The 14770-nt window shown below is 36.8% G+C and overlaps 1 protein-coding gene across 1 annotated transcript in view; it reads right to left on the bottom strand.

Moving 5' to 3' along the window:
- Positions 1-4117: 4117 nt before the first annotated feature.
- Positions 4118-14770, bottom strand: part of CAPN8 (calpain 8) — a 109423-nt gene continuing 98770 nt past the window's right edge. The window contains exons 17-21 of the mRNA XM_074265534.1: positions 11539-11607; positions 10881-10959; positions 9155-9271; positions 7972-8030; positions 4118-4534 (exon numbers count right to left, since the gene is read on the bottom strand). Of these exons, the coding sequence (XP_074121635.1) occupies positions 4511-4534; positions 7972-8030; positions 9155-9271; positions 10881-10959; positions 11539-11607 (348 nt within the window). The 3' untranslated portion in view covers positions 4118-4510. The remainder of the gene's footprint in view (positions 4535-7971; positions 8031-9154; positions 9272-10880; positions 10960-11538; positions 11608-14770) is intronic.

The following is a 14770-nucleotide window of genomic DNA, read 5'->3' as shown; positions in this document are numbered from 1 at the left end:
GCATTTAATAGAGATGGATTGGAAGTAGATAGGTGAAAGTGGATATTTCTTTTTCACTACTACAAAGCTATTGCTTTGCTCAAACAGCATAACAAAGAGCTTCCCAAGATCTCTAAATCTTTTTGAAAATTTTACCTATTTTATTCTGAATTTGAAAAATAAAACAAACATTTTCTTCCTTTCAATTTTCTGTTTCCTTTTCTGAGAAAGTAATCCTGAGAATGATTGTTCACACCATTGGGAATTAGCTTATATCTGATCCTGAGTTCAAGAATTCCTAAATTTGAGAGCTCCCAAGTTCTAGAGCCAGGCATTTATTTGGGTCCCCAAAGAGATTTCCTCCACCAACAGTGCTTTTCTTGGAGGAGGTGATCCTCCACAAAGGAGTGGTATGAAGATGAAGAACTAAAGCAGTGCCTCGGGAGCCCAGAAGATGTAAACTGTCTCAACCTTCCAAGATAACTGCTAAAAGTTGTTCAAAAGGTGAAGGATTAAGGTAAATGGGGAGTTTTTATTGACCATTATTCCAAAATATACCTTACAGGGTAGTTTAATTAGCTGTCAAAGAGTTTTGTGGTTTTGACTTTGTTCAGGAGTTTCTGTGGGTCTTCCATGTCACACATTTTCCATGGGGGACAAAATAAAAATTATCCCATAATCAATATCCATAATAATAAAAATGATTTTTAAAATCATTTTACTGATGAGGAGACTGAGGCTAGGATGTTGTGATATGTCCAGGGTCACACAACTAGTAAGTGTCTGAGGCAGGTTTTGAAGCATTGTCCATCTTGCCTCAAAATCCAGAACTTAATCCATTGTGTTGCCTATAACATATGTGATATACATTGAGTGTCTATTCAGAGGTTAGAGACTCTGACCTACTTTTAGGCAAAAGTCCTACATTACTTAGATTAGGTTAAGATATTATCAGTCCTATGAACTATCCCCTAAACTTCCTATCTGCATTGTTATTGTTATCATTATTAGATCACATTTACAGAGATCTTTCCAGTTTACAAAAAAACTTTACCCCATAACAATATTACAAAGTATTATAAGCATTTGTTGTTGGTTTTGTGCTATTTCAATTATTTCCTTCACTGTTTCATTTAGCGTTTTCTTGGCAAAGATACTGGAGAAATGAGAAACATTTCCTTCTCCAGCTCATTTTACAGATGAGGAAACTGAGGCAAACAAGATTCAGTATCTTGCCCAAGGTCACATGGCTAGTAAGTGTCTGAGGCCAGTTTTGAACTCAGAAAGATGAGACTTCCAAATTCCAGCTCTGGTACTCCATGCTCAGCTCTCCATTATAAGCATTACTGTTCCTATTTTAGAAGGAAGAAACTGATAACTGAATAGGATTATGTGACTTGCCTGGGGATATACATATATCCATCGTAAATGGTAGAGAAGACCCAAGTCTTCAACTCCAGATCCACCTTTCTTCACCACCCACCAACTCTGCTTTGGGAGAAAGGCCATATTCTATAGGCCTCTTCTTAGAGTAAACCACTTTCCTCTCAAAGCCTTTTATAGACATATAAAGCAAACCAGACATTCTACTTTAGGCCATCTTCTTCGCTGTATACTCTTCTGCCCCTCTCAGACTGTCTTCTGTATTTCAGCTAAAGTTGTGTTACATTAGACAAGTTTGGGATGAATCAGTATAAATCTATCCCTTATATTGATTAGTAGTGAGATAGTTCAAAGGGCACATCTTATTTGAGGTACTTTATGTTTTATATAAGATCTTCATATGTGAAAGACAAGACAATATTAAAAAATATTCCTTGCCATCTATACCCAAAGAGAGAACTGTGGGCACTGTGGGAACTGTGATCACAAGGTAGCATTTTCACTCTTTTTGTTGTTGTCTGCATTTTATTTTTTTTCTAATATTTTTTCTTTTTGATTTGATTTTTCTTGTGTAGCAAGATAATTGTATAAATATGTATGCATATATTGGATTTAATGTATTTTTTTACCATGTTTAGCATATCTTGGATTACTTGCCAGCTAGGGGAAAGGGGGCAAAGTGGGGGGGATTGGAACACAAAGTATTGCAAAGGTTAATACTGAAAAATTATCTATGCATATGTTTTAAAAATAAAAAGCTTAGCTAAAAAAATTTTTCTTTAATGTTCCTAGAATAAAGGGAGCACCTCTAGCGATCCATGCTATTAAATTACAGTCACCTCTAGGGTAAATGGTGGTGGACAGTATCTATTAGGACTACCTTATCACAGGGTGCTTTTTAAAAAAAGTCCCTTCCAACTTTAGAAGTTTATGTTTATATTCTGGTATGGGAGGGGGCTAAAATAAGGATGCAGGGGGAAAACAGCTAAGAACCCAATGGAAAACTCAAGAAGTGGGAAATTATAGCAATGAAATCTTTGTTTGTTTTTTCCCTTTTTTATAGCTTTTTATTTACAAAACATTCATGGGTAATTTTTTCATCATTAGCCCTTGCAAAACCTTTTGTTCCAAATTTTCCCCTTCTTCCCCCCAGCCTCTCCCCTAGATGGCAGGTAATCCAATACATGTGAAATATGTTAAAATATATGTTAAATCTAATATATGTATACATATTTATACAGTTATCTTGCTGCACAAGAAAAATCAGATCTAGAAAGAAAGAAAAAATCTGAGAAGGAAAATAAAAATGCAAGCAATAATAACAGAAAGAGTGGAAATGCTATGTTGTGGTCCATTCTCAGTTTCCACAGGCTTCTGCGTGTAGATGGCTCTCTTCATCACCGAACAATTGGAACTGGTTTGAACATCGCAATGAGATCTTTGAAAAGTCTCAAGGGCAAAGGCCTTGCAGGAAAGGGGTGCTGGGTTTGGGGCATTGGAAAGGACTCCATCCAGGGCTTTAGTACCAACAGTGCTCCAGAAATAGTCATGAGCATGATAAAATATAAGGGAAGAAAAACTCGTTCTGTTTTCCACCATAGGGACTGACTAGGTTCACTGTCAACTATGATCAGGCTAGTGGGTGACAAATGTAATTGATCATTGTCCTTATTGGCTGGCCTGATAATGATTGATACCTCTGTCAGCTACTGACAAGAGAGAATGATGAATATCTCTTCTCTCTGCTGACTCAACATAAGAAAGTCGTCCCAGAGTAGTAAGGTGTGAACCGTTGCTTTGGAGATGAGTGAACAGCTGCATTGCTTAATATCATCCTTGATACCTTATATATGAATGGACCTGGGAAACAGAATTTCCAGCACAAAATTCCACTCTCTAACCCCTCCATGTTATAGCTCCAGAAATAATCAGCCGAGGCCACTTTGATGTTCATGTTCAGAGCTTGCAGACAAGAGAATGAATTGACCTCCACCTCAGTGGAGTTTGGAAATATGGCTATCGTCTACTCATTACAACTAAGAGCCTAGTGTTCAGGTGTTAGCTGAAATAACAAATTATCTGTATTGGTTTCCCTCCTAGCTATTTATAAGGCAAGAATTCCCTTCAGTGAGAATTTACTTTCAGACTTGGCAAGTGCTGATACACTCACTATTTCACTTTTCCTGGCAAAAAGTCAGAAGCAAAGAGAAAAAAACCCATTTTCCCCTAATTGCCCACTGCTTTCTTCTAAGGCATCAAAATATCAATTCCCTTCTCTTAGAGCAAGGAAGCCATATTTGATCAGCTATGGGTAGTCCTCCAGTATCTCCAACCAGAGACTTTTCTAAGGAACTAACTATATTGTCAATCTTTCCACGGCACTGAAATCTCATTTCTCAAACACATTTCTTCTCTAAACTAGAAAATCTTGGTGCACTTCATTAAGAAAATGCAGGAACCATTTTTTGTGTATTTTTCTTTGCATCTCTCTTTTCATTGACGCAATCATTGATCTAGGTTTCAAACAGTTTGGTTTTAAGGTGGATGAGAGAAGAGAGGTGGAGAGGAGAAGGAGGAAAGGTATGGTTCCTGACCCACTTGTGTAAAACAATTTGAGGTCACAGATATAGAACAACTTTTTTAAAAGTTATTTATTATAAGAAGGACAAGCACATGAGTAGTGAGATCAGAATTATATAGAAAATTCTACTTTCCCCAGAGATTGGGGTAAAATAAAGAAATCAGTGCACCCCAAGATGTTGGGGGGAAATGTTCTATTCTTGCTATATCTTTAAAGTAAATATCATTTAATAAAAGCTAATTGATACTAAATGGTTTAATGAAATGGGATGTGGGTTGGGGTGGTGGAGGAGAATACAATTACTGAGGGCTGAAGCAAATGGCAATAGAGAAAAAAAACATTCAAAGCTCTCCAAGTTAATCCTTGGAATGCTGGGAAGGAGTGGGGTGGAAGGCACAAGGAAGGTGCAACAGACTGGCTCTGGGATAGTTGGTCAGGGCAAATTTACTACAATACAAAAGCATTAATTTGATGACTTGAATGTGAAATTTGAATGATGTGAGATGGAGAAAGGGAGTAGAAAGGAGCATCCACACAAGAAACTTCCGGGGTATCCAAGATGTTGGCTCAGACTAGCACACAACATAGCCACTATAAAAGAAAGAGAATAAGGTTAGACCATTACCATTTATACCATATTACCATATTCATAGTAATACTTCTGAGGTAGGAAAAAAAATGAATATAAAATGGGTACCCATCAGTTGGAGAAAGACTGAACTATGTCATTCTATCTGTGTTATTCATAGAATAATGTTGTGCTGTAAGAAATGATAACTCTGAGGAATTCAGAGAAACAGAGGCGATTGGTATAAACAGACAGGAATTGAAGGTATCACCAAAAAACCCACCATGAAAAAAACACTCATTGATAACTGAGGTCTAATTGCAATGGCAATCTTCATCAAGCATGTCTGTTTCTTCACAGGACAGAAATGAGGAGCTAGAGGAGCTGAAGGCTGCATAAGTGGTCTCCCTTACCACTGATTTTGCTTAACTTTGTTACAGAGATAGTTTTCTCAGGTAGTGACTACAGTGCAAAACCAAAAAGTTTTTGAATGATGTTTTTGTTTTTTAAAGAATAAAACCACTTCCTTCAAAGGCAGCTGACATGATTTTTTGTTAAAAGATATTCTCCCTTCCACAAATGGACATGAGTTTTTGATATATCCGCTACCTGTGTGGTTTATTGTTCAGTGAATGATAAGAAACTAACAGCTCCTTCAATGGAATATTGCTAACGCCATAGATCCACCAAAAAGAAGAGAGAGACTTAGACACACCATATCTCTGTACCAACTGAGATCTTCTGAAATACTTTTAAAATTATGATGTAAGATGTCAATAAAATCCCAAAGCTATCCCTCCATCAATTTTCTTGGCATTCTCAAAAAGGAAGTTTTAGGACTCAGATCAGTAAGTGGATGATATTATTCCTATTACCAAAGCAAAAAAAATTTTAAAAAATGAAGCAAATGGTGATGATGTAATTTATCTTGGATCCTTTGACTTTGATTACCAATAAACCCAGTTGCCTGGTCCCACTGCCTCTACATTAACTATTTATTCCAAGTGGAAGCCTTGTTGAAAAAAGAACAATGCTTTCTTCCGTAAAATCGAAATAATCGATATATTCAACCACTTCTACCATAACTTCACACTAAGAAAATGTACACCAGCTCCCTAGATTGACATTTTAACATTTTTCCCCATGCAGAACATTATATTCATTATATTCTGTATGATCTTATTTGTTTATTTTGCATCTTTAGGGAACTACACCCTTGGGTCCTTGTTCCACCACTTACTTATTTTTCTTTTGCTAATGGTATTTTATTTTTATCATTTAGATATAAAGAGGGTTTTCAGCATTCATTTTATAAGATTTTGAGTTCTAATTCTTTCCCTCCTCATTGTCCCCTCTTCTGAAGCAATCTGATATAGATTATATATGTACAATCACAGAAACATTTCCACATTAGTCATGTAAAAGAAGAAACAGAAAGGAAAAGTCACAAAAAAATGAAAATAGTATGTTTGGATCTACATTCAGACTCCATGGTTCTTTCTCTGGATGTAGATAGCATTTTCCATCATGAATCTTTTGCAATTGTATTGGATCGCTGCATTGTTGAGTAGAGCTAAGTCAATCACAGCTGATCATCACACAGTATTACTATTATTATGTATAATATTATCCTGATTCTGCTCCCTTCACTCAGCATCAATTCATGGAAGACTTTCCAGGTTTTTTCTGAAATTGAAATTTATCTACTCATCATTTCTTATGGAATAACAGCATCCCATTACATTCATATGCCATGAGTTGTTCAGTCATTTTTCAATTTATAGGCATTCCCTGGATTTCCAATTCTTTGTCACCACAAAAAGATGAGCTATAAATATTTTTGTACATGTAGATCCTTTCCCTTTTTTATGATCTCTTTGGAATACAGACTCAGTGGTATTGCTGGATCAAAGGGTATGTACAGTTTGATTACCCTTAGGCACAGTTCTAAATTGCTCTCCAGAAGAGTTGGATCAGTTCACAATTCCACCAACAATGTATTAATGTCCCAATTTTCCCACATCTTCTCTAACATTTATCATTTTCCTTTTCTGTCGTCAATTTGATAGTTCTAATGTGGTATTTCAGAATTGTTATAATTTGTATATCTCTAAGTAATAGTGATTTAGAGAATTTTTATATGACTATAGATAGCTTTAATTTCTTCATCTGAAAACTGCCTTTGATCATTTATCAATTAGGGAATGACTCCTATTCTTATAAATTTGACTCAATTCTCTATATATTTTAGAAATGAGGCCTTTATCAAAAAACATTTAATGGAAAAAATTGCTCACCAGCTTTTAGTTTTGGTTATGTTGATTTTATTTGCACAAAACTTTTTTAATTTAATGTAACCAAAATTATCATTTTGTATTTCATAATATTCTCTGTCTCTTTTTTATCATAATTTTTTTCTTTTTCATAGATTTGGTGAGTAGTGATCTGCCATTTCCTTCTCCAGTTCATTTAAGAGATGAGGAAACTGAGGCAAACAGGATTAAGTGACTTGTCCAGTTAAGTGACTAGCAAGTATATGAGGCCAGATTTGAACACAGGGAAATGAATCTTCTGACTCTAGACCTGGTACTGTATCCATCAAGTCACCTAGCCATCGTATATGGCTTAGAATTTGACTTATAGACTTACATGGACTGATGCTGAGTGAAGTAAGCAGAACTAGGAGAACATTGTACAGAGTAACAATAAGATTATGTGATCAACTGTAACGGACTTGGCTCTTTGAAAAGCAATTCCAATAGACTTCAGATGGAAAGTGCCATCCTCATCCAGACAGAGAACTATAGAGACTAAATATGAATTGAAGTATAGTATTTTCACCTTTTTGTTTGTTTTTTTCTTTCTTATGATTTTTCCCTTTTGGTCTGATTTTTCTTGCACAACATGACAAATATGGAAATATATTTTAAAAGAGTGCATATATTTAATCTACATCACATTGTTGTCTTGGGGAGGGAGGGAGATAAAGGAGGGAGGAAGAAAAATTTAGAAAACAAAGTTTTACAAAAAACGAATGTTGAAAACTATTGGGGCAGTTAGGTGACTCAGTGCATAGAGCACCAGCCCTGAAGTCAGGAGGACCTGCGTTCAAATCTGGTCCCAAGACATTTAACACTTCTTAGCTGTGTGATCATGGGCAAGTCACTTAACCCCAATTGCCTCAGAGAAAAAATAATCTTAACATGTTATTTGGAAAAATAAAATACAATTTTTAAAAGCCTTTGCTTAAAGTGCATGCAATTTAAATATCTGTGCTGAAGAGAAAAGCCCTAGTCCCAGCCTTTTTCATCCTATCCTCACCAAAATGTGCAGGTTTGACTTCTGCAATTAAGATAAGGATGGAATAGAAACAGAACGACGGATTTATACAATCCCTTTTCATCCACGGGTCTCAAAGTGCTGTTGGCAAGCAGTGCACCACAAACCTAATCCCATTTACCTCTGCCAGCGAGAGCTGGACAATGCCATTCTGGTCTTTGTCCAAAAGATGGAATATTTCTAAAAGGTTAAAGAAAAAATGTAATTAAAAATCTAGTGAAAGGCCACTGAGCCACCCATACCACTACTGTCATGCAGGGTCCTTTTTCCTTCTTCCCCATAACTGCAGACTTTTCCAACTTCAATCTAGGGGCAAAGCTGACCTTCTACTTTTCAAGGAGTTTTCTGCCTGTTCAAAAGCTTCTTCTGCATTTTCGTCTAGTCAATCCTAACGTCAAAGCCTAGGTTGCATTATCTGGTACCATTGCCTCTCTCTGACTGCCTGAGTATTGGCTATCTCACTGATTTCCATCCCACCTTCAAGAAGTAGCTTGTGGAAGCAAAGGCCATACTCCATCCAGGTTACATTAGACTCCCTAGACTCTCTGTATCCTGAAATTTAATCTCAACTTTGCGATCTACTACCTGCAATGTTGGTCCAGTTGGCTGAGCTCTCCAAGCCCCCATTACCTCATCTGTAATATTAAAACATGACCCCCTAATCTTTAAGGCCTCTTCTAGCTCTGAACCTGTGAAAAACCTGATTCATCTTTCTAGTGTTTTTCAAGAGGTCATGAATGTACCTGAGCTACTTGTAAGCTCCAAGGGAGGAGAGATCATAGAAACTAAACTACTAAAGTTCACTAAAGGTGAACTTAATGGCCATCTAGCCCAGACTTTCACAGATGAGATAAAAATCACCTGGCACATAGTAGGTTCCTTATATAAATTCCTTTTTTTAAAAAAGATAAGGAAACTTAACTGCTCCGTAGAAGAGAAGTAATTTGATCAAAGACATGCAGCTAGTTAAATAGCAACATTATGTGTTTATCACTCATATATCTACATGTACATATGCAGATATATGGCCTAAGTAAATATTTGTTGAATAAATGATGACTAACTCTTCTGAAAGATAAGGCAGTCACAGTGACCCCAGTTTACATACAATATTTTCCCAACTTGTTCCATACTTAATTCTTTCTCCCTGTGGTCTCTCGCCAACTGGTGGGAAAATTTCATAGTCGAATTTGACCTGTAAGCCTCACAAATACAGTGGCAGTACTGCTTCAAGACATTGTCACTCCTACCCACCCCCTGACTGGAGATAAATGGGGAGTGGAACAAGAAAAGGGACAACTCACTGAAGAGACTCTCCAGACGTATCATGCAGGCAATGAACCTGTCGAAGGAAATGCTGAGAGTGCTGTCCCCATAGTGCACAGCAATTGCTTGCTGTACCTGGTTGTTGAGGGTAAAACCTGGAGGGACAAAAATGGAGATGAGTTTGGGAGAATGAGACAATTCTTTCTTTGCTCTTACCCTCTCCGAGGACTGGAAGGGGATGAGGAAGGAGGAGGACAGAGAAACTTTATTATAGTTTTGCATAAATTTGTAAATCAGAAGACCAACTGGTCACGCATTGGTTCCCTTCCAGTTGTTGCTATATGTGTCCTATTGATTCCTTTTTAGTGATTCTGGACAGAGCCCAACTTGTTGGGAGTCAAGGGGTAGGCTGGCTTCTATTAAACTCTATTCTATTAAAGCTCAGACTGTGATCAAACAGATATCCCAGAAGGTCAAGAAAAGTTGGATGCTGATTAATTAATCAGCAAATATTTACTGAAAGCCTATTATATTCCAGGAACTACACTAAGCTCTGGGGATATAAGGAAAGCCCCCATCCTCCAGGAGTTTACCATCTAGGTGGATTGAGATAGCATGTACATACTTTTGTTGTTCAGTTGTGTGTCATGTCCAAATCTCCAGACTCCATTTTTAAAAAAATGTTTTATTAATTTTATAATTATAACATTTTTGACAGTATATATACATAGGTAATTTTTTTATAACATTATCCCTTGTACTCCCTTCTGTTCCGAGTTTTTCCCCTCCTTCCTTCCACCCCCTCCCCTAGATGGCAGGCATTCTCATACATATTAAAAATGTTATAGTATATCCTAGGTACAATATATATGTGCAGAACCGAATTTTGTTGTTGTTGTTGTTGTTGCAAAGGACAGACTCCATTTTTAATAGGAGTTTTCTTGTCAATGATACTGGAATGGTTAACCATTGTCTCCTCTAGCTCATTTACAGATAAGGCAAACAGGGTTAAGTGACTTACCCAGGATCACACAGCCAAGAAGTACCTGAGGCTGGATTTGAACTAAGGAAGATGAATTTTTCTGACTCTGGGCATTCTATTCACTGTGCCACTGAGTTGCCCCATGAATACATTTAGGTATATATAAAATGGATACAATGTGATTGGAGCCGAGAAAGCAGATACTAGCAGCTGGGGAGAAGGGAAGAAGATCAGGAAAGGCACTAAGTTGATGATTCAGAAGAAATCTCCAGATTAAGGTCCATAAAATCTTGAATTCAAACCTATTAATTAAACTTCCAGAAAGAGGTCTGGATTCATTAGCATGTCCTTCCTCATTTTTCATCTGAGTATTTTTAATATCCATATTATAAAAGTAAAGATAGGGAGAGATAAGAAGATAAGTACCAGGCATTCTTTCTAGATTCCTCACACAACAGAACCATAGGGATGATAAAGTCCAAAAATTACTATGATTTCTCACCCTGATAAAAGTCAAAGCTCTTAGAACCACATAAAGTGATATGGCAACTAGTACCATGCTTTATATAAAATCTATGCTGTTTTTTTTCCAGACACATGATTTCATTGGTAGAAGAAACTCTACTAAAATATCAGCATTTGTTCTTCAACAAGTGCTAGACAGTTGCCTCTTGTTCTGTTGATTTTTATGATGAATCCATCAATAATCACAATATATTTGTACCTCAATTTTAAACTTGGAATTCGGGGTCTCAAGACCTGTCCAGAGATCATGTCCCCACCTGTTTTCTTAAAGGCTGTCCTCATCTCATGGGTATTGATGGTCCCTGAGTGATTAGCATCCACTTCCTGGTAGATCTCCTAAAACAGAAAAGAAATGACAAACAGAAAATAATCCTTTGTGAAATTTTCAGGAGTTCATACTCTCCTCTACCCTCAATGATATATCCCATTTTTCCCAAAAGGGCTAAGGAACAGAGGCAAATGTTTGTCCTGAACACCAGATAAGATAGTCACTACTAATCTGAGGTGGTGGAGGCTTTGTTTTTGAGGAATTGATATTTTGGTCCCTAATTTTTCATCTCTTTATCCTATCTTAAGCTGTAACATATACAAATGCTGTGGTGATTATAACTAAAGCATTGAGTACCTAGATTAACCTTTGAACAACACAAGGATGACTTTTCAGGATGAGAAGCTGAGATTGGAAAGGGAAGAATATATATATTCATTCATTTGTTTGTTTATTTATTTTTGCTGAGGCAACTGGAGTTAAGTGACTTGCCCAGCCAGAGTCACACAGCTAGGAAGTGTTAAGTGTCTGAGATCACATTAGAACTCAGATCCTCCTGACTTCAGGGCTGATGCTCCATCCACTGCACTAATTTCCCCGAAGGAAGAATATTTAAAGGAGGTAGAAAGAATTAAATGAATAGTTACCAAATATTTCCGAATCTTCAGCCATAACGTCTTGAATTCTACAAGTCCCAAAGTACCTGTCCCATTATTCTGGACACGTTAAGGACAAAGTTCAGACAACAACAATCAGACTAAAGTCAAGAACTCCACTTTTTTTTTCTTCTGGAGAGAACATCCTATCAAGTGTCAGCTTGAGATCAATCTCTTTTATGTCTTTCAAATTGGCTCAAGACAAAAATAGTAACTAGGAACTAGGAATACTGAAGATGAATACTAGTTAGGCAGGAATTCCCCTAGCATTTCTTTCCTTGAAATCCCCCCCCAAAAAATTGTCCCTGACCATGTGACTGACAAACTAGTCCCTCCTCTCCTTTGGCATTGTGGGAAGGGAAAACTGAACAGAGGAGATAAAAGAAGAAAATTGAATAGCTCAGAAAGTAATCATGAGAACCAGTGAGAAGCCACAGAGGGAAGGAGCACAATGAGATCATCATCTCAAGACTCCAGCACTGGAACTGTGTGGGCAGATCATACATTAGACATGTCAAGATGAATCCTGTGTCTGAGATTTCCTCTCCAGTCCACCCCCACATCACTTCCATTCCCCTCTTAGGCTCTCTTGCTCCTCTCTAAATGGAGGATGAAGTCTTTCTCCTGGAAGCAGGAAAATCTGTTTCTTACAGTTTGTTATTTTCTTTGTTTAAATGTTTACTATACCACTTAAGCTGGCAATTGAGATAAATACTTAACCGTTAGCATCACTAATGTGGTTGTACTTATTGTGAATGTACCAGATGGGGGTCTGCATCCTAAGGGAGGAGGAGAGAGAGAGGGATAGCAATTTTGAAGCGGCAATGATTTTTGCTAAAAATTCACTGGCTAGGAGTTCAGAGCTAAAAAAGAGAGTTATTGACTCGTTTTTACAACTTCAAGGGCAGAGAGAGAATACTTGTACCAGAATCCCTTTAGGCAAAGGAAAAGTCAGCAGTCACTAGGGATCTGTGACTAGCTGGGCTAGACCTGAGATGGGGCTTCTGCACTGTTTTCCCCAGGCTTAGTTCAAGATGAAAATCTCTCCCAGACCAGAAGAGTCTGGGGAGTGACCAGAAAGTCTAATCCAAGGGAAGAAGTAATTCATCTAGGAAAGAGATATGGGGGAGAGGGGGAGGAGGTAGGGAATAAAAGCCATCAAAGCCATGTTTAACAGAACAGCACCACTTATCACCACCATACAAGTATTGGACACCTACCCAAATACCTAAACTTGGATTGGAAGTATTTTTTCAGCACATAGATCCTCACTGAGTTATGGCAGATGTTAGAAATAAGGGGAAACAAATTATGAGGAAGAGTAAGAAAGATTCTACAAAGATTATAGTATTTATATTATTGATTAGAGAAATGCAAATTAAGGCAACTCTGGGGGACCACTTCATACCTCTCAGATTGGCTAAGATGACTGAAAAAGATAATGATAAATGTTGGAGAGCATGTGGGAAAACTGAACACTAATGCATTACTTGGTGGAGTTGTGAACTACTCCAACCGTGATGGAGAACAATTTGGAGCTATGTGCATACCCTTTGATCTACCAGTGTCACTACTGGCTCTGTATCCCAAAGGGATCATAAAAAAAAAAAAAAAAGGAAAAGGACCCACATATGCAAAAATGTTTGTAGCAGCCCTTTCTAAAATAACAAAGAACTGGAAATTGAGTTAACGCCCATCAATTGGGCAATGGCTGAATAAGCTACGGCATATGAATGTAATGGAATATTATTGTTCTATAAGAAATCATAAGTAGGCTGATTCCAGAAAAGTCTGGAAAGACTTATGTGAACTGATGTTGAGTGACATGAGCAGGACCAAAAGAACATTGTACACAGTAACAAGAAAAATAGGTGATGATCAACTGTGATGGACTTGTGATGCAGTGATTCAAGGCAATTCCAATAGACTTGAGATAGTAAATGCCATCCATATCCAGAGAAAGAACTATAGAGACTGAAAGTGGATCAAAGCATAGTACTTTTACATTTTGTTTGTTTCTTTTTTCTCATGTTTTTTCCCTTTTGGTCTGACTTTTCTTGTACAACATGATAAATGTGGAAATATGTTAATGTATTTGGAAAATAAAATATTATTTTAAAAAATTTTAAGTGTTCAACAGAGAATAAAGTAACCTAAAAGGAAGCAAAGATGACCAGTCATGAATATAATATCTTCTTTTATTACATATGTTTTCTTGAAATGGAAATTTATTGTTACATATATCAAAATCTTCCTGATGTTCTGCTGGACACATAACAATGTTTTGTTTTGTTTTTCCTTTTTTCTGCCTTTCTTTTTCTATTTTGTTTTTTCTTATTTTGCATTTAGTTTTAAATAAATATTTTAAAGATTAAAATATTAAAAAAAAAAGTTTGGGTTTAGATATCTTGACGATTGGCCCAAAGAGATAGAATGACTTGTGTTCAGTCATACAGGTGGTAACAAGCAGAAACGGAATTGAACTTGTCTTTTGTGCCTTGCCATCCTATCTCCCAGATCCAAGAAGACACAGCAATATCTAAAAATTTATTTGTTCTAGGGAAATGAGGGCAGCTAAAAGACCTTTACATTATGTCTAAAATTGTTATTGTTCAATCATGTCTAACTCTTCCTGGCCTCATTTGGGGTTTCCTTGATAAAATACTGGAGTGATTTTACTTTGTGTTTGTTTCTCTCTCTCATTTTTTCCCTTTTAGTCTGATTTTTCTTGCACAACATGACGAATAGGGAAATATATTAATATATTTGGAAAATAAAATACATTGAACATTTTTAAAGTGCTCAGCAGAGAGTAAAAAAATAACCTACAAGGAAGCAAAGAAGAGATGGACAGTCATGAATATAATGTCTTCTATTTGACATTTCTTCTCCAGTTCATTTTCCATATGAAAAAAACTTAGGCAAATAGGGTTAAGTGACTTGCCTAGGATCATTCAACTAATAAGTGTCTAAGGCTGTATTTGAACTAACCTCAAGGCCCAGAGCTCTATCCTGATCTAAAATTACACAATTCCAATTAATCTGTTGGCAGCAATTCCAATTTGTGGAGCAAGGTCATCAGCTTTCATGAGGTACAAAAGCTCCACAGCAGTGGTCGACTTGTTTTATTAATATATGAAGGTGCTAATGCCCAATAACACAATTATCTGTCTGCTAATTATGAAAGATACCCAGGAAGCCTTTTCAAGAACAGAATGGGTGT

This window comes from Sminthopsis crassicaudata, chromosome 4, assembly GCF_048593235.1.
Source record: "Sminthopsis crassicaudata isolate SCR6 chromosome 4, ASM4859323v1, whole genome shotgun sequence".
Taxonomy (NCBI): domain Eukaryota; kingdom Metazoa; phylum Chordata; class Mammalia; order Dasyuromorphia; family Dasyuridae; genus Sminthopsis; species Sminthopsis crassicaudata.
This window is presented reverse-complemented; position numbering and strand designations above follow the sequence as displayed.